Source organism: Grampus griseus (assembly GCF_964374135.1).
Source record: "Grampus griseus genome assembly, chromosome: 13".
Classification (NCBI taxonomy): Eukaryota; Metazoa; Chordata; class Mammalia; order Artiodactyla; family Delphinidae; genus Grampus; species Grampus griseus.
Window position 1 is genome coordinate 17,943,284 of NC_139007.1, and position 21,800 is coordinate 17,965,083.

The 21,800-nt window shown below is 38.3% G+C and overlaps 1 protein-coding gene across 1 annotated transcript in view; it reads right to left on the reverse strand.

Moving 5' to 3' along the window:
• SNAP91 (synaptosome associated protein 91) overlaps positions 1–21,586 on the reverse strand; it is a gene marked incomplete at its 5' end in the record, with an annotated part of 156,294 nt that extends 134,708 nt beyond the window's left edge. The window contains one exon of the mRNA XM_082669274.1: positions 21,457–21,586. Coding sequence (XP_082525400.1) covers positions 21,457–21,586 — 130 coding nt within the window. The remainder of the gene's footprint in view (positions 1–21,456) is intronic.
• Between the last annotated feature and the right edge of the window lie 214 nt (positions 21,587–21,800).

The following is a 21,800-nucleotide window of genomic DNA, read 5'->3' on the forward strand; positions in this document are numbered from 1 at the left end:
AGCAAAGGTACTTCTTTTTTTTAATAAATTTATTTATTCATTTATTTATTTTTGGCTGTGTTGGGTCTTGGTTTCTGTGCAAGGGCTTTCTCTAGTTGCAGCGAGCGGGGGCCACTCTTCATGGCAGTGCGCGGGCCTCTCACTATCGCGGCCTCTCGTTGCGGAGCACAGGCTCCAGACGTGCAGGCTCAGCGGCCACGGCTCACGGGCCCAGTTGCTCCACGGCATATGGGATCTCCCCAGACCAGGGCTCGAACCCGTGTCCCCTGCATTGGCAGGCAGACTGTCAACCACTGCGCCACCAGGGAAGCCCGCAAAGGTACTTCTTATTCAAGATCTTTCACCTTCAGATGAGCCACCATCAAGGTTCAGAGTAGGCCTTAGGACATCCTCCCCCATCCCACCTGCAACATTAGGGACAAAGACATTTAGGACCACCCAGAGAAAGGGAAGCGGGTGGGAGGCCAAGACAGTTTGATGACAGAGCAGCCTTCGTGGTAACTGAACTATCAGCCATCCTTTGTATTTGAATATATTGAAGTCTTTATAACATGCCTATGAAACTACAAAGCACAGCTTTCAAACAATCATCCAATTAAGTCCTCAAAATTCAAAATTCTACTTTGGCGCTCCTGCCAAATTACAAAACCATAAGAGCCAGAAAGCCAACACCTAGCGGAATATTCTGTGGTCTTCAGTAAACATTTGTTGAACACAGAAGTGATAAATGAATCTTAATACATTTTGCTCATACAAAGAATGGTTTTAAAAAATGGTAGATTATAAGAAAAAGTATACACAAAACAAGCACTAAAAAATGGAAACTTTCAAATAACTTTGGGATAAATATTTTTAAAATCTGGTAAATATTAACCCGATTTCAGTATGATGGTACTCTCTTTACTCTGTCATCTAAGTACTCTCTTGTCATCTAAAGATCAAGAAAGAAGACCAGGGACTTCCCTGGTGGTCCAGTGGTTAAGACCCCGTGCTTCCACTGCAGGGGCACGGCACGGGTTCGATCCCGGGTCAGGGAACTAAGATCCCACATGTCACGCAGTGTGGCGCTTCCCCACCACCAAAAAAAAAAGACAGAAAGAAAAGAAAGAGGACCAAAAAGAATGAGGCCTCAAATGGGGGGGAGGCGCAAGAGGGAGGGGATATGGGGATGTATGTATACATATTGCTGATTCACTTTGTTATACAGCAGAAACTAACACAACACTGTAAAGCAATTATACTCCAATAAAGATGTTAAAAAATTTTTTTGAAAACAATTTTTGACATCAATCCTCAAAAAAGTATGGCTATAAACATCACATCTTTAATTTTCTATTAAACTATGTCAAATATTTGTCGTCAAACCCCCCACTTGTTCGTGTCAGTTGCCTCACCTTTCTTTCTTTTCTTACACATTCTGTCATTTAACTATCTTTTCTTCAGAGTATAAAATTTTATCTTAAGTGGTTTACAATCACTATCTTCATTTTTTCCTTTTACTTCCTTTCCATTTCTCATCATTTAATTTCATTTTATATGTTAAAAAACTTTTATTAATCTTAACAGCTTCTTTCTACTCCACCCTATTTGTGAACAATTAAAGTTTTCTTTGCATTCATGATGAGTATAAAAAAATACTCTCAGGTAAATTTTCTTGAACTTAAGGATAAAAGGGAACATCATACATTGAAGGTTTTCCTAATGATTACGGACAGAGAACAATAACTTAACCTGAGTATTTAAATGTTTTCCAGGAAGTACTTCCTAATACTACTCTGATGAACAAATCTCTCTGTGAGGAATAAATCATACTGTGATGAAGACAAACGGAACACATTTCTGAAGTACCTCTCTTTTAGCACAGTTTTTGATGACAACTGTGAACTCATTAGCCTTCTTTTGCTGTATAACTCAAAAGAGACTAGAACATATTTTAAGATCTCAAAGTTAGTTAGGAAGCACTTGTTGAAAGAAGGTTTGTAGGTCTAGGAAAACACAGTTCAGCTCAGTTACACATTAGTAATAAAATACTCAATTCTCTATTAAAGCAATAGATACACTGAACAAGTTGTTTCGTTTGGTTGGTTATACCCAAACTGACTGACATACCAGAAAGGAAAGAGAAGGCTGACAGTATAAAACCTCATGTGTTTCCATAGGAATAAGTCTGGAAACAGAAATAGTGAATCTTGAGCTGAAAACAGACAAGTCTTACAACTTTAACAATTTCTGCTTTTCCATCTCATTCCCTAATACTCTTCAATTTTATCTTTTCTGCCATGCACTGTAAGAAAGATGAGATGGGCAGTATTAGTTTGGTTCCTATATTAACTAACAGTCCAAAAATAATTATTAGATTAGAACGGGAAAAGCATTAATTTTTCTAAGAACTATCACATAATATAAAGAAAATCATTTAAACTACCATGTAACACAGTTTTATATAAAATAACCAAGATTTGATATACATAGTGAGTCGTACTATGGTACAGACATAGCTAATATTCCATTTCCTATCCTTTTCAACTCCAATGTTCTACTACTGATAATTAATTCCTGGGTTTTTAAAATTAAAATTTTAATTCAAAAAATGGTACTCCTGAGTCAAGACAAACGCTTCCCCTTTTCACACTCTTAACAGAGGCTGGCCAAGTTTAGACGTTTTTAGAAATACACAACAAAAACACAAAAAATGTTTAAAAATAAGATAGCTCATAATTATGACCTAACTAAGATTTTGACAAGCTCTACATACTATAACCTCCCTAAAGTTATATTGCACCTGATCAATTAGTTTATTAAATGTTATGAATTCCTAACCACAACTACACAGCTTACTGTTAGCTATAAGGACTAAATTCTCATACGTAAAATTTTAAATGATTCAATTATCCTGCTAATATTTTTTCAAAATGTCTTCAATACAAACAATGAACATCAGTATTCTTAACATTATTTATTGACTACATCTTGTTATATGGTTCTACTACGTCTTGTTTACCTTTCTATTAGTACTAAAAATTGTCAAATCCTTCAAATATAATATTATTAGTACATACAATATAAATTGAGATTCACCATGAAACTGACCTCACTTTTAAATCAGTTTTGCTATCAGTTCAAACATTTTTTCTAAATATTTAAAAAATCTTTCCTCAATTCTTTACTGTTCAATGCAAAACAGTATATTTAGTGTCTCTCCATTTCTATTCATGTGTTCAAATATAAACCAAAAATAGTACAAAATGCTAACCATGAAGAATCTAGAGTCAACAATAAAGTCACTCCACATTTTTCAGTCTTCCCACTGCCTACATGTCTTATTAAACATTTCAGTGAGCAACGACCGTTATCTTTCTTAAAGCAATAACCCTCTTTTACTAAAAGACTATATTTGAAAAGCTTAATATCTAAAACTGCAAAGTTTAAACCTATAGCATCAAGTCAATCTATTTCAGTAGATGATTTTAATCAAACATAAGTTACACCTGTATTTTGATAATTAGTACTAACATCTGTCAACAGAATAAAAACAAGATCATGAAAACCATACAGTGAGGGTTTAATTGCCCAATTCTCTTTTCTTATCTTCTAGGAATAAACTATCATCTCTCAAGCAGATGCCAAAGATATGCGGAGAGCAGCTGAGGCTGGGCTCTTTTTGTACATTCATTGCTGCACATCATAGGACGCTAACTGTTGGGGCCCACAAGGCTTATTCCTCTAATAACAATAATTTGTAGAGTCATTTAGGTTTGAATTTTATTGCTGTTATTGATGTTTTTAACAAATACATTCATTTAAATATTACCATAACCCCATGATGCCTTGGAAAAGAGGAGATTGAGGCCCAAAGAAATGAAATTCATCTGGCCAAGATCACAGCCAGAGAGCAACAGAGCCTGGCATTACCCGAGGTCGTCTTCACAAATCACTACTCCTCCTGTACCTCCCAGCACTGCCCAAAGCCCTTAGTTAACAAGTATTTCCAATAAAGGCTTCAGTAGCAAAGCATCAAAAGGCGTAACTGATGAGAGGTGAGACTGGGCTAAGGGCAGTCATTTGAAACCACCCCTCCACTTTTTTCCCCATTACGCAGAAGAGGACCTTCACAGGGCTTCTGCCCATCAAGCTAATTAGCTAATGAACTGCCTTCAGAGCTCACCCTGGTCTTTCCTCCCTACAACAATCATATGGTATCTTAATTGGTTTGGTTTTGTTCGGATTATTGAGACTTGTGATAACTAGAGACACAGGCAAGAGGCAAAAAACACGATACAAAGGAAAAAAAATAATCCTTAAGTCTTGCAGTTAGAACCCCTGGCTCCTTCCTTCATTAGCCGGGGGATTTCAGGTGAGTTTTCCAACCTCCCTAGGATAGGAGTATTAACTTCAGGGAGGTTTGTGAGGAAAACAGCAATTGGTCCTGTACACGTGCCAGGAACAACGCTCACCCACTTCAGCCCTAGGGGCCTCCTTTAGTTTTCTTCACTTAAATCTTACAGGAAAAGACAGACTGCTAATACATTATACATCAAACAAGTGAATCAAGAATCAACTTACATTAAAAAAGAAACCATACCCATGTAGGTACCTAAGCAGCAGCTCAAAGACAATTCTTCCTACTAAAATTCTAATATGCTTTGCATAACTTATATTTTAAGGCCACTGGTTAATATCAGACTCGATGCCTACCTAGAGAAAGTTTAGATTTTATGCAAAAATTCAAAACATCCTTTCCCTATCTCACAAAAGCTATAACTGTCTCTGTTACACAAAATATAAAATCAGGAACAATAGCTTTTTGCTGTTAAATGGAGCCAGGAAGAACTTCTCCCCGTGGCCTATTACTAGCTTTTAAAGACAAGATCACTGGCAGATGAATCCCGGGCTACGAACCAGCCAAGCTGAATGTCAATTCTGGGCGTCTAGATAAATCCAGAGAGCAGTATGCCTCAGTATCTAACATAGATAAATTACCTAGACAAGTAACAGCAAATCTGTTTCATCTTAAATGTCAACTATGATTGACAGTAGAAATCCAAAACGTTGTATATGTACGGCATTTTGAGGCTGAATCAATGCTTTGAAGAGCGCCAGCATCAATCTGCAACGTCTGCCAAGGAGGGAGGAATATGCCGAGCGTCTACTGACCAGCCATTAGTCATGCATTTCCAGAACGATCTGGCCTCACTGAAAAAAACATTAACAGCAACTAGCTTATTGCTAGATATGCATGACATTACTATAGCAGTCAAATCGCTGGAGATCTCAGTGGCATAAAATAAGTGGTTTTGAGATATAGGCGACAAGCCATAATCCAATTTCTTCTTCCATAGGCACGGTGGAGTCAACAATTGTGTGTTCACATCTCATTTCCTTCTACTCCTGGACTCATAGCTAGACTTCATTTCCTACCTTCTCCTACATTTTGGTGAGGCCACTGAATTCTTGTCAATGGAAAATACACAGAAATGATGTCTAGGCCTGGCCCTCGTTCCTCCCCTGCAATACTCCCCTTTCTGTCTTCCTTCTTCCACCACACAGGTTCATAGAATCCAGTGGAGGACTCTGAAACCCTAGGTGATGAAATCACCTAGATGGAATGAACTAATCTGTAGCAAATTGTGAGGCAAGCAAGAAATAAAACTTGTATCAAGCCACTAGCTCTTGGGGTTCCCAACTAAGTAGTTCTGGTTGGACCGGTAATCATTAGTATCATGCCACATACCCTCACAGGTCAACAAGGACCTGAGCAAAGCAAATCAAAGTTCTTCCCTAAGGAGATGAGCTTGGTGCTTTGTGACAACCTAGAGGGGTGGGATAGGGAGGGTGGGAGGGAGACGCAAGAGGGAGGGGATATGGGGTTATATGTATACATATAGCTGATTCACTGTGGTATACAGCAGAAACTGACACAACATTGTAAAGCAATTATACTCCAATGAAAATGTTAAAAAAAGTTCTTCCCTAAGATTTTGTAAAACTTTAGCTCTAGGAAGAGAGTCCCTTTCTTTTGGTGAAGCTGTTTGCCAAAATAAGTTTGATCTATATTCTTGTGACTCACATTCAAAACAGTCAGGATGAATATGGGTATGAAGCAGAAAGTAAAAATCTTTCCATCCACAGACAACGTTTTGGCATATATTCTACCAAACTAAGTACTATGGGCATATACATACTTTCTAAAAAAATGAAAACTGAATCATATCTCATAGACTGTCCTTCCATGTCAAATATACTTTAACAAACTCATTTTTCAAGGTTGCCTAGTATCTTATTGTTGGCACACACCATCCTTTTTTAATCAAGTATTTAGGTGTATTATTTTGTATTCCTGTATGCATTGCTGCAACAAATACCCTTAAATGCATACTTTTCTCTATTTTTCCAATTATTTATCTGAGACCAATTTATAAGTCAAATTGCTGTTTTCAAGAGCTCTGACTAGTACTGCCAATCTGCCCTCCCAAAAGTTTGTACCAATTTATACTCCCACCAACTCAGTGCCCAATTCATACTCTTCTTTTTCCACCTGAGAAAGTAATGCTGAACTCAACTGAAGAAGCATTTCTTGCTGAATTCACAGCATTACCGCATGAAATGATTAGTACAATCCACAAGAAGGACCAAAGTCAAATCTCTATTCTACCGATATATATACACACACATACAGAACAGACCCTTGACATAGTAATGTTAGTGCGGCACACTGTTCTTCAAAAAATGCAATAAATTTTTTATAACTAAAAATTAAGTGACTCCTTTGGAACCATGATGAGAACTCTTGTGGGAAAAAATGAACAACTAGAGAACCACAAAGCAAAAAGGAGATTCAAGTGTGAAAAACATTTGGTGCAGGGGCTTCCCTGGTGGCGCAGTGGCTGAGAGTCCGCCTGCCAATGCAGGGGACACGGGTCCGTGCCCCGGCCCGGGAAGATCCCACATGCTGTGGAGCGGCTGGGCCCGTGAGCCATGGCCGCTGAGCCTGCGTGTCCGGAGCCTGTGCTCCGCAACGGGAGAGGCCGCAACAGTGAGAGGCCCGCGCACCGCAAAAAAAAAAAAAAAAAAAACATTTGGTGCAGCCTGTCCATTAGCAAGGCTCAAATCAGTCTTCCATGGAAACTGCCATGAGTACACTCATGCTCATTCAAGGGGAGCCGAAACCAGAATCTTAAATGTTAAAATATTTAATGAAGAGACCAGAAAAACATGAACACACTGCAACTCTGTTGTGATGGGGAGACAAAAATAACAAAACTTCATTAAGCCACTGTCTAACTCAAGTGTTTAGCTAGATGATGGTTTGTAAGCTGTACAATTTGATGTTAATCAAGTTGTTAGTGAGATTATAGAAAGTTTTAAAAAATTCTATTAAGGAAGAACCAATAGAATATTTTCTTATATCTTTTTAATATTTACCTTGAGGAAAAAATTACAAAGGATAGCGATATGAAAGCAACTGGCTTTGGAAAGAATAGGGGAAAGGTAACATTCTTCACTTGGATATTTTCTTAACCTAAATTTTAATAACTGTTGTGTTTTTCTTTGGTGTTAACAGACTAACAGACCAACCCAGTGAAGTATGGCATGAACGTACTTAGATATACTTAACATGTATGGTGTTTTGGGGGGGGGATTATTTTTGGTATTTTGTTTTGTAGTTTTAATAGTTAGGAAGCCTGATTTGCAAAATTCTATTATTTCAGTGGTGATAGTTAAGGAATGTTACAAATTATGTCACCACAATAAGACCAAACCAAATGGCCTTAAAGTTTGTTTCAATACATAGTTTTAGAAGACTTTCAACTAAATTACACATCTGTAATCTTCAAAGTCTTCACTGTCACCAATGGCATAGAGAGCATTCTCTGGTGCCAGCACCAGGACCCAAGAACCAAGCAAAAGACAAGGAGAGGAGAAAGGTAAGAAAGGTTCAGGCTGGCAGGATGAGGCCTGCAACACTTACCGGGGACAGCTGCACGGTTGTCCCTGTGTCAGAAGTGCCCAGGGTTACGTGTACATTTATGGTGAATTTGAATTCAACACTATTAAAGTGTGTGTGCACGTGTGTCTCTACTTAATATTTATATATATTTGACATTTCCCACATGACCCCACATGGAGAATGTTATCTACCATAGGCACAGCCATCAGAACTAGGTGAACAAAGCAGTGACCCACTGGTGCACCTGCTGAAGGCAGATAGCTAAGAAGTATTCAGTATGGTTTTTTATTTTTTGGCCGTGCTGCGTGGCATGTGGGATCTTAGTTCCCTGACCAGGGATCGAACCCATGCCCCCTGCAGTGGAAGTGCAGAGTCCTAACCACTGGACTGCCAGGGAAGTCCCAAGAAATATTCAGTATGAACACATATAGAATGTGTGATTCTTGCCTCTTTGGGACTCAGCTTCCTCATCTATAAAAATGAAAAAGTTGGACAACTTCTAATATCCTCTGTAGCCTAGAAGGCCCTCCAGATCTGCCACTGCCCACAACTCAGGTTTCCTCTCACGGCATTCTTAGCCTTCTTAACCTCAGTCTTCCAGCAGCCCTTAACTTCTTTCAGTTCCTAAAACGTACCTCGCTTGCTCTAAGCCTCTTCCAAGATAACACTGTGCGGCAGCCCTTGTCCACCCCTCACTCAGGTTAAGTCATGATCGTTCTTCAAGGCTGGGCTTAAATACCAGTTCCTCTTCAATGCATTCCCATGGATGTCTTCACCTCCCCCTGTTAAAACTTTCAGAACCACCAGTAATTAGTGTTTGCATTTTCTGTCAACACTAGTAAGTTGCAAGCTCTCTGATGCCAAGAGCTGTATGTATCTTGTTCACCATAGTACCCATGCCTCCTGGAATAATTCCTGGCATTTAGTAAACACCCAAATATTTGTTAAATGAACAAATGATGGGATTGTGCTTAATAAGCTACTAAAAGCCTCAATACTAAAAGTAATTTATAATTTCTCCAAACAGATCATTAAAAGCTAAATTAAACATGTTGATATTCACTGTTCTTTTTACAAAGGCAAGAGAATCCAAAGCTTTAGGTTAAGCTTGTCTCCTCTCCTCACTGTTTTTCTAAAACCCTCAAGTTGTTAATGGTAAAATCATATCACTATACCTCTGGTGAATGATATCATTTCAGTGAAAATTAACAACATGTAGCTACTTTTGAAATAATGCTTTTCTTACATAATACCCTTACCATTCATAATGTAGGCAGTTATAAATTATAAAAGGGCTATTGAAGAACAATGCTACCCAACTGTATCCAGCTCAAAAAAACCCAAAGCAAATGCATCTGCACACACAAGACGCTGGTGAAGAATTTTCTCTGATATTAATACCCAATCATCTCCTATCTAATCATTAGTGATATGCACGAAGAGAAGTACATATACTTTAAATCCCAAAAACTTTGCCTATCAAGGCTATAATTTTCCCCAAATTAAATTTTTGTCATGTCAAAAGAATGCAAGTGTCAAGAGACGGTCAGGAAATGCACATTAACTATGTACATTAAGCAATTTACTGTTTCTTTTGTTTGTTTTCCTTCAATATCATACTTCTATTGTTTTCATAAACTTGAGAGAAAATGGATCCATTTAAGTCCATGCCCTTCTGAAAGGTTAGTAAGCAAAAGTAAAATCTTTAAATAAAAGAGTAAAATCTTTAAATAGTAAGAAAAAAAAGGGCCTAAAATTTAGTAAAGGTGTAATAAAAAAACACTCAGCAAATGTTTACCTAAACCTGCTACCAGGCTGTGTTTGGTGTTAGAGATAAGGCAGCCTCACAAAACTGCAGGTCAGAGGGAGCCGTCAAACCCACCACAGCTCCAAGAGTGAGATGACAGGGACAGAAGCACTGGGTGCCATCGACCTACTGAAAAGGAATGAGCGAAACCAGGTTTCAGACATGAGATTTTGAAATATATATTAAAACACAGAAGCAGCGTGTACAAAGGCCCCCAAATAATGCACAGTATACTGAAGCTGATGAATGTCAGAGCTGCTCTGGGATGTGTGTAAAGGGGGTGTGTAAAAGGAGTGGGAGGACAGAGGATGGGAAAACCAGGCTGGATCCATTTCTAGCATATAGGTGGACTATCAAGGAAAAAAAACACCTGATAATTTAGATAAACATTACAGGCATCTTCTACCCATTTGGCTGTACTCATGAGGAAATAAAAGCAATCCCCAGGGCCAGAAATGAAAGAAGATGCAGAAAACCACATGGTAAACTGATACTTAAGAGAAGGCTGCCCTGAGGCCATGTGTTAGTCTGAGCAGCCAGAGGCTTAGATTTTAACAACCCTGTGGGGAATAGAAGACAAGGCGGTTGGGACTAAGCAAGATGGCTGATTGGAACTAAGACCTCCTTATAGAGCTGGGATCCTCAAAGAGTTACTCCCTTACTAAAATTAGGAGGAAAAAAACCCAACAAAGAACACCTTCAAGCAAAGGAAGACCAGAAGAAAACTATTCACTCAACCTAGGTTCTTAGTAGATGTCAGGGGGAAAAAAATCTCTGGGGCATTTTGTAAACATAGCTTTTCACCTTGCCCCAGACTGTGATTCAAATTTATATTATAGACTCACATTCCTCCATCCAAGACCCTTAGAGCAATACATGTTTCAGAATTTAGGATTTCCCAGATTTTACAAAAGTAATGTGGTGCATATACCATATCCTAAGTAACCTAGTATAATGTGGACAACACACCATAATATGACAACATTTCTGTAGCTCAATATATGAACCTTCACGGTAGGTAGTACAACAGCTATATCTGATCAAGTTTTGCCACCAGATGATTTACAAAAAGAATTTCATTCTTCTGAGCTTTCTGGATTTTCAAATTATGGATAAAGATTATGGACCTGGTCTTGCACTAGATGGGAAGCTCCAAGAGCACAAATCAACTTAAGGTGCTCCCAGGATGGTAGCATTTGTGGGACCTTGCAGAAGCAAACACAAATCCTCTCTAGGTGATCCTAGGCTTTCCAGGATTCCCAAAGATGAAGTCCTAGCCAACGTGATCTCATAGTCCAAAATTATAAAACACACGAAGAAATAAACGATGACTGACGGTTAGGCAAAAACAACAGCAGAAACAGAGCTTCATGTAATAGATCTACGACATACAGAATATAAAATGAATTGTGTTCAAAATGGTAAAGAAATAAAAGAGGAATTCAAAAATGTGAGCAAGAAGTAATACGTTATCCCCAAACAGGGCAATTTTGAAAAACTCCAAAAATGAAAAATATAAATGAATAAAATTAGAAACTAAGAATGAGTAAAAGCAGACAAGACACAGCTAAAGAAAGAATTAATGAACTGGAAGATATCTGAAAAAGCATGCCAAACAGTAAAGAAAGTGTTAGAAACTATGAAAGGTATATTTATAGATATAAGGGTGTAATGAGAAGGTCCAGCATATATATAATCATGTTTGAAGGAGAGAAGGAAGAGAATGGGTGTAGGCAACAATCAAAGATGGAGAATTTTCCAGAACTAATGAGAGACATGAATTCTCAAATTCTGGAAACTCATAAAGCTCCAAATAGGGTAAATAAAAAAGTACGTCTAAACACACATACAGTATAGATAGAGAAGACACAAGATTTTAAAAGCAACCACAAAAACAGAGATTACCTAAAGGCTGGTAGTCTAATAGATGACTTCTTAAGAGCAACAATGGAAGCCAAATATTATCTTTAAAGAGAAAATAACTCAATCTAAAATTGTATAGCCAGATAAACTATCCTTCAGCAATGTGGGTAAAATAAAGATTTTTTTTTTTTTTAGACAAAAACAGAGTTTACTACTAAACAGCCTCACTGAAAGAGCTTCAAAAAGATATAGTTCAAGGAAATCCTAGGCATGATCAAGGAATTGTGAACAAAGAAGGAAAGGTGGATTCAGCTAAATGAACACTGCCTGTATGAAGTAATAATGTCTGGCTTTGGGGGTTAAAACAATGGTGGACTAAATCCCTGGACAATGATAGCATATGAGTAAAAAGTGGGTGACTGGAATTCAAAATGTCTAAATTTCGTCTCTTGTTGCAGTGACGCAAGTGGGAGCACGGGGACCGCAGGCTCGGAGTGGAACTTCTAAGATTGTTTTAAGAAAATGGCAGACAAGCTGGACATGAGAGAAATCGTGAGCTTTGATAAGGCCAAGCTGAAGAAGATGGAGATGCAGGAGAAGAACACCCTGCAAGCCAAGTGAGATTTTCTAAGAACCTGGAGGATTCTCCGCCTCCATCATCTTGGAGACCCTAGTCGTGATGTGGAGGAAGAGCCACCTGCAAGATGGACACGAGCAACAAGCTGCACTGTGAACCCAGGCACTCTGTGCCGATGCCACCGGCCTGTGGGTCTCTGAGGGGATCCTCTAATAGGACTGCCAAATTCTCTGGTTTGCTCTGGATATTATAGAAAATTGTTTGTATGATTAATGACAATAAAACACACTTCATGGCAAAAAAAAAAGTTTCTAAATTTCTTTTCTTTGGTAGGAAAAAAAAGAGATACTGATCGACTTGAGACTTTAAGAATGCATACTAAATTTTGAAGGGCAATCACTAAAAGAACTGAAATAGCAGCCGCATAGCACAGGGAGATCAGCTCGGTGCTTTGTGACCGCCTGGAGGGGTGGGATAGGGAGGGTGGGAGGGAGACGCAAGAGGGAAGAGATATGGGAACATATGTATATGTATAACTGATTCACTTTGTTATAAAGCAGAAACTAACACACCATTGTAAAGCAATTATACTCCAATAAAGATGTAAAAAAACATCAAAATCAAAAAAAAAAGAAATAAAATTAAAACAAGTCTTTTAAATATACTGTAATCCAGGTAACGTCCTACCTAGCTGTATTGCTAATAATGATAAATATAATATAGGATATGGTCTCCATGATTAAAGATAACACATTCTTTTCTAAAGCTAGAATCTGATTTATGATAATACATTTATGGTAGTACATTTCTAGAGAGCTACAAAAATCACTTGGAACAAATTCAAAGTCATGAGCACTTTCTGAACATTTCCTATAAATGCAATACAAATATTATTTATTCATAAAACTATAATGTCTAGAATTATAAATTTAAAATGTGATTCAATAAAGGTATTCATGTTAAAAAAAAAAAAGAAATAGTATATATAGCTTCCAAACTAAAGAAGGGGAAAGTTAGAATTAAAGTAAAACCTGAAGCAATTGAAAGGAGACGAAAAACAAGCACAGTAAGGGCAAATTAGTAAGGATCATGCATCAGTTGTTATAGTGGTGGGAGCAGCAGTAATGGTACTAGTCGTGGCAACAACAGCAACTGTACTAGTAATGGTTAACTACAGTAGTGGTAGTAATAACTGATGTTCATTGCAGGTGTGTGTGCCAAGCTCTGGGCTGGGTCTCTTACATGTACTCTCTCTCTTACTCCTCAACAGATATGAGGTAGGTACTATCACTAATCATTTTACAGATAAGGCTTATTACTGATCAAAACCAGGCAGAAGACAGCTAAAGAAGGAGAGGTCAAGAGAGTTTTAAAAGAATTGATCACTCACTGAATTTGAGAGAGGAGGGAAAAGCCTCAGGTCAGTGGCCTGGGCACCTGGGTGGGCAATAGCTGGCACCTCACAGAGCTTCTAATATTTCATGCATGAATTAAGCCAAAGACACAGAATATCCAAAGTAAGCTTAGAGCTGTGCTTGTTTTCTTTGGAATCGTGAGTGTCTGTTTCAAGAAGCATGGCTGTGAAAGAAAAGCAAAGGATGACAGGTTGGTTGCTAGAAGAGGTCATAGAGTCCAAGGAGAGCTGTGTGTGTAGATGGTTTTGGTTGTTTGTTTTCAACGGAGATACTCGAAAATTTCATAAGAGAGCTAGAGAGAGAGGTTAAAGATGCGGATGACAGAGAGAATAACTGATGCAGAAAGGAGGAGAGTTATAGCTTAAAATAAAAGTGCTAACCCTAGGAGAATAATCAAATGATCAGGCCACAAAGCAAACCCACAGAAAGCAAAGATCTAGCTTCTCTCTCCTGGGTAGCCAGGAACGGCATATCACAAAATCTTTTAGAAGACACTAGACCCTTCTTAAAGATGCATAATAGAGAAACCTTATGTACACATGGGAGGGTAGGGAGGGGGGACAGGGGGATCCTCACACACTTGGGACAAATGAAGAGAGAGCAGGAAAACGGCTAGAGAAGGGCTGTGGGCTTCAGGGTACAATTCTCGCTCTGGTTTGTGCTTTCACCCAACTGCTTCCAAGGAAGACACCAACATTTTGCACTTATAGGTCACCATGCAATTGACAATGAGTATGCCATTCAACTATTCTCCCCTTTGTGAGGAACAAAAGATAAACTTCCATGTTACATAAACACCTAAGGAAAAACAGATAGTCAACATGTCCCTTACAAGCAAACAATATATTCCTCTGTAAAGAGAAAGGAATTTTACAAAGTGAAACTGAAGAATAAATATTTTTAATGGCAAGAAATGTGGCTTTTCAAATTATTTAACTGCACTAAGATTATATTGAAGGTTCTCTCAGGAGTTGCGTCACCTAAAATACAACTCAAGCATCCTCGGCCCTCAGGGAACAGGGTTATATGCCACTCCTGACCTTCTTTACCAAGTTACTGAAACCAAGATAAGCTCCAAAGAACACCCTATCCCAGGATCAATCAATTTGAAGAGAAGAGGTAAGATATTTAAAGGATATTTACTTGTGAAAAACTAAGGGAAAGATCCACGGCAACTAAGTGCACAGATTAAATTTCAAATAAGACTTCAGGAGCCATTTGTTAAACGTTAAAACTAATACGGCAATGTACGAAAAATACAGATTTTAATCTAAAATGCATCAAGCTAATATTGCAATTAAGATATGAATTTACCAAAAAAAAAAAAGATATGAATTTACCTACTACGTCCATAGTTTTACATCTTTTTCCATGTTTACAGTCTTTTAAATCACTAGAGTAACTTCTAAAAAAATTGATTTGAGTTACCAATTTTATACTGCTTCTAAGAAAGTACCCGCTAACCACACTGATCTCAAACGGGAAAAAAAAATCTAAAGTGACCCAAAGATGTACCTAAGACTCCTTGCCACTGTTCTTCTCCTAATCCTGCTAACCCCTAAACTTCACAAGATCTCTTTTCTCCCCTCCTGGGATGCTGAACGTCACCTGAGAATGTCACAGGACCACATAGATTGGACCCCTTCAGATTTAAGGTATAAAGGATACTCAGCTTGAACGTTTTTCGGAAGTCTATTTCCCTCATCTCTTCTTGACTACCTAAAAAATAACACAGACTGTTCTAAACCATCTCCACATGGGCTGAGGCTTCCGGTGAAATCAAGGAGGAGGAACAGAGTATGCCTCAGTATAGAAAATTAGAGGGTTTCTTTAGACAATAACAAATGGTTAAAAGAGAACTGGAATCAAAGTAAAATATATTTACAGCAAGTTAGTACACTTCTCATATTGAAAGTTACCCTAGTGTTCAGTAAACTTTTATACACTGTTCCAACTTAATTTTACTCAATAAACTAAGCTTACATTTTTCATACTAGCATTACAGAAAGCTCTATAAGTTATCACAAAGATAGATATGGTATCAACTGAATCAGTGTGCAAATAGTACTTCTATAAATTGAAATATATTTTATATACTGTATCCTAAAGAAGCTTATGTAAAGCAAATAAATTTTTAGGTTTAAATTTTCATTCTATGTTTACTCACAAAATTTCTTATTAGAAGATATTTTATAAATAAAGTAAAAGCAGTAGGAATTTTGTGGTCATTTGCCAATATTTGTCTCGAATCAAAACATAGTCTTGTATCTCCCATTCCCTTTACCAGATGTTCTCATAAGAAATACAATCTTGGACTTCCCTGGTGGCGCAGTGGTCAGGAATCCGCCGGCCGATGCAGGGGACACGGTTTCAAGCCCTGGTCCAGGAAGATCCCACATGCCATGGAGCAACTAAGCCCGTGTGCCACAACTACTGAGCTTGTGCATCTAGAGCCTGCAAACCACAACTACTGAAGCCCACGTGCCACAACTACTGAAGGCTGGCACGCCTAGAGTCCGTGCTCCGCAACAAGAGAAGCCACCGCAATGAGAAGCCCGCGCACCGCAATGAAGAGTAGCCCCCACTTGCTGCAACTAGAGGAAGCCCGCAAGCATCAATGAAGACCCAACGCAGCCAAAAATAAATAAATGTATTTAAAAAAAGGTATCTAATAAAGATAGTCTGATTTAAAAAAAAAAGAAATACAATCTTATTTTTTCTTAATTTGGGAGGAAAAGAATCATTTATAAAATGCCAATATCTCTCAAACATAAGATTCAGAACTTGAATTACTTGCTTATTATGTAGGGTAAGCTCATTATTAAAAACTCACAAGAGGTTTAGAATGGAAAAAAGTAGGATTACTGATAAGCAATTTGGCTTTTCATAAGGTTTGGTTTGATGTTGATAGTAATGTCTAAGTTTGGAATTTTGACAATCTTAAACAGGGTATTTTAAAAGTACAGCATACACAGAAACTGTTCATAAGAGCAATTAACCAAAATGAATCTTATACAAGGGCTGTAAAACTTCCCAAATTCTCCCTGCAGGTGTTACTCTGGGCCAACTCCATTTTGTTGTTGTTCTTTAAGCTTGACGCAGCACTTGGGAAAGCACTGGGTGCCCTACTGGATCCTGTTACTTTATTATTTGACTTGGGCTATCCCTTAGGCCATCAACTACAAAACAGAAAAGGAAAAACAATGGAAATGTAAAATAGTTTACATTTTGTAATGTAACGCAATCAAGAAGGTGAATGCTTGACAAGTCTGCATGTTTCATGTGCTATCAAATAGGTACACAATGTTAAAGGGAAAGGAAGTGAGGATGTACAGATGGATCCAGAAAAACTAATGTTAAACTAACATTGGTTAGGTGTTTAATTTTCATGTGCAAAGGGCAATCTTATTATACTACAGAATAAAAGTTTTACATAATCCAAAAGTAACTTAAAATATATAATCCTTATTTAAATTATTAAGGTTAATCATAACCCTTAACTTTCATCTATAACTGCTAATTATGGTCAAGCTTTTCTGAATATATTTTTTTCCTCCAAGAAACATACTATGAGTGAAAAGAAGGACAAAATATATGAGAATATATGTCTAGAGTTTGCTTATCTCTCTACCTTCTTACTACATGTAATTCTGCCTCCAGATGTTAACAAATCATTTCTTCAAATGTATAAATCATATATCATTAAGCATCATTTTATAAATTACCATAGTTAACAATAATTTTTGTGGCCTATCAACCCAAAGAGAAAAAAATTATCTTCTAAACCAGTACTTTAAATAATATTAAGTACACATTTCATAAAGATTCTGAGCCCATTCAATTAACCCAGTGTCTTTAAAAAAAGAAAATCACAGAGCCATAAACTCTATTCTTACAACCTTCTAATATGAACTCCAAACTACAAAGTTATATACAAATCAAACTAATTAAAAATTTTTGGTTTCATGTGCACAGCAAAGGAAACCATAAACAAGATGAAAAGACAACCCTCAGAATGGAAGAAAATATTTGCAAACGAAGCAACTGACAAAGGATTAATCTCCAAAATATACAAGCAGCTCATGCAGCTCAATATCAAAAAAACAAACAACCCAATCCAAAAATGGGCAGAAGACCTAAATAGACATTTCTCCAAAGAAGATATACAGACTGCCAGCAAACACATGAAAGGATGCTCAACATCACTATTCATTAGAGAAATGCAACTCAAAACTACAGTGATGTGTCACCTCACACCAGTCAGAATGGCCATCATCAAAAAATCTACAAACAATAAATGCTGGAGAGGGTGTGGAGAAAAGAGAACTCTCTTGCACTCTTGGTGGGAATGTAAATTGATACAGCCACTATGGAGAACCAGCCAGTATGGAGGTTCCTTAAAAAAGTAAAAATAGAACTACCATATGACCCAGCAATCCCACTACTGGACATATACCCTGAGAAAACTATAGTTCAAAAAGAGACATGAACCACAATGTTCACTGCAGCACTGTTTACAACAGCCAGGACATGGAAGCAACCTAAGTGTCCATCGACAGATGAATGGATAAAGAAGATGTGGCACATATATATGATGGAATATTACTCAGCCATAAAGAGAAACAAAACTGAGTTATTTGTAGTGAGGTGGATGGACCTAGAGTCTGCCATACAGAGTAAAGTAAGTCAGAAAGAGAAAAACAAATACCATATGCTAACACATATATATGGAATCTAAAAAAATGGTTCTGATGAACCTAGGGGCAGGACAGAAATAAAGACGCAGATGTAGAGAATGGACTTGAGGACACAGGGAGGGGGAAGGGTTAGTTGGGACAAAGTGAGAGAGTGGCATGGACATATATACACTACCAAATGTAAAATAGATAGTTAGTGGGAAGCAGCACAGGGAGATCAGCTTGGTACTTTGTGACCACCTAGAGGGGTGGGATAGGGAGGGTGGGAGGGAGACGCAAGACGGAGAAGAAATGGGGATATATGTATATGTATAGCTGATTCACTTTGTTATACAGCAGAAACTAACACACCATTGTGAAGTAATTATACTCCAATAAAGATGTAAAAAAAAAAGACCTATATACCAGCTAAAAAACAGGAAGCTCTTCGTTATGAATATTGAAAATAAACTTACAAGAGAAATAAAAAAAAAAACTTTTTTGGTTTCAAATCCCCAACTCTACATTTTGCACTCTTTTCCTCCTAACTAGTATTTAATATTTTCAAAACTAAATAAACTTAAGATTATTTCAGTGCCTATAGTGAAACTTAGTTATATGTTTGCATGTTTTAATAACTGGTGTAACTCACTTTTAAAACTGGTGTGTTATTGGAACACCTGTGAATAAATTACTAAGGTAGTCTACTGTTATTTAAAGGAACATTACAAAGAATTCTGTGCAAAGATCCCCTCTTGCAGTACATATACATACAACATTATTTATATGTTCAGACTTTCCATATCATGTTTTCTTAAAATAGGACATATCAGTAACTTGATACCTATCTTTCCAAATTCTACCCTAAGGTTGGCTTTAAGTGAAGATAATTTATTTTATGTCTTATTGGAAAAGTAAAATGTTAAAAAGAAAGACCAATACTCCTCAGTGCTTGGCTTTTGCTCATTTTTTAAATGACAGAATTAACATTTCTGCACGCATATCATAGAAATTACAATAAGTGTGTGGGGCTGTGATGCTCAATTTCACACAAAGCCATGCAAACAGGATGGGTATTTTGAAGATTAGACCATTCAGGCTCATTTGGTTCCCTTCCCCCCCCAATAGAGAATATTACTAAATAAACCACAGATGGCAGTTAAGTGCAGGGGTTAAAAGGTATGAAAGTTAATTACCTTCCCCGAAACTTTTAAGTGATGATAAATTAATAATGTAAAGCTCAGTGCCCAGCATATAGTAACTGCTCAATAAATGTTTAGCTCTTATGATTGTCCGTGTTCTTAACTCAATACCAGTTCCTACTTCCACGGCTTTCCTTAAGTAAGGAATCTTCCTGCTGTGTTCCACATCTTCAGAATCACTTCACTTACTAACATATGCTGGAAATACTGGAAAACCCCCCCACCTGGAAAATTTATAAAAGACTTTTCAAGATCTAAAGATTAAGGTGACTATCTAGACATGGAAAAGTCAGTCTTTATGTGAATCACGTTTAATGAAATACCTGTAAGTGTTCTCTGAAATGTATCAATATATCGATCTATCATTTTCAAATCATTGAGCAAATCCATAACCTATAGCTTTTTTATTATGAGGATTTGCTACACCTACACCTACCTTTAAAACATGAATCATCCTTCCAGAGTTGGGGAAACTGATCAAAGATGGCTAAATGATTCAGCACGCTGCAGCAAAACGAGCTGGTCATGAATTTATAATTTCCCCTTCTGTTAGGGTCCCTGGCCACCTCTCTCACCCTGTACTGCATGTATAACACACGATACCATAATCAACACATTGTGTTGAAAATTCCCTCAGGAAAAGAGTAATGGTGTTCCCCCCTCAGGCAAGCTTCTCGTAGCAAAATTATTCAATTTTATGAGACAACAGGTTCGCAAGGCTGGAGAACGCTTACAATATCCAGCTGTCAGCTTCATCAAGCTTTGCTTAAACAGGTAACAGGACCAGAGTCAATTCTAACAGTGGTGCCATTTTCTCAGCTGCACAAGGCAGACACTGGGGAAGGCCTCAAGCATAAGAAAACCAGAAAATGGGCAAAGGAAGCCAGGTGGGAAATGGGTATGGCTAGACCTGCCTGTGTCTTTCATGCCAGCACTGACCTTTACCAACGAACACAACAGCAGGACAGATTCTAAGCAGGTCCCAGAAGACCGAACAGCAACTACAGAATATATTCTGATGTAGCCTTACTTATAAGGAGCCTCACTGCTCAAAGCAGGTGAAAGCCTTTTTCTAAGTGTCCCCAGTTGCCCTTCAATAACTAAACATTTACTATGTTAATCAAATGAAATATTTACTTCAGAAATATATAGATTCCAAACTAGATTAAAAAACCCAATACTTTAAAAAACCCATCAAAAAACCCAATACTTTAAAAAAATTATAAGTTGAACGTTTTCATCTAAAATTGCACCATCTCTAAGGCTGGGAAGGCACATCCATTTTGTGTCCACTGCAATGGTCATTCTGCCCAGCAGTTCCCGAGAATGGGACAAAGAAGCGTGCCGGGACGGGTAAAATGGAATCTCCATTAGCTATGATGTGCAGTTTCCTCATTCAAGAGCTTGAATTTGTTTCAGTTTGGTGTGGTGACATACGACACACACTAGGCACCAAACCTCAGCAGCAGCACCGAAAAAGATGACACTTTTCAAACTACCCAAAATGTATTTAGGAAACAACTAGGGCGATAAATTTGACCTTCCACGAATCCATTTTTGGGGTTACTGTTGTTACCACTGTGTAACCCCTGATTTCCTCTAACGTGGACTGGAAAAGGGGAAGGGTGGAGAAAGGGCGGGGGGAAGAGGTGAAAAGCGCCTAACCCTGAATTTACAATTTCTTGGTATCTTAAATTATTAATCTATCTATCTATCTATCTATATATAATCGTTTTTTTTTCCTCCAGCAAAACCTTGGAGGTCAACAGGAGAAAAAAATGGCTCAAAGTCAAGGTTTCAGGGCCGACCCAAGGCGACACCTCCACGGTGGGAGATTTCGAGCTCAGGGGCAGCCCCGCTGGTAGGTCGGAAGGCTGCAGCATTATCGACCGAGCGCCCAGGCCGCGTCGCCCGTATCCACGGCGCCTCGGCCGTGCGCATGTCCCACTTATATAAAGAGATGCTTACAGTCCAGGTGCTTCTTCTTGGGGCCCATCACTTCATGAGTGGTGGCTTTGCACACCGCTCTGGCTACAGCGGAGCCTGTCACGCTGTACTGAGCGGCGGCGATCCGATCCGTGAGCGTTTGGCCCGACATCTTCTCCGGCCGCGTCTACCGCCTTCTCTTCTGCGGGAAAAAGGGGGAGATGGTCCTGCTTTAAGCCGCAGACCAGACCCTCCGAGCACCCAGGCCTTGCCTCCTCCAGCCGCAGGGCGGCTCTCTTCTCCGTCCCCGCCCTGGTACCACCTTCCCGGAGCCAGCACCGCGCTAAGCTCCGCTCGAACGACGCGGTTTTAGGAGTCTTGAGCGA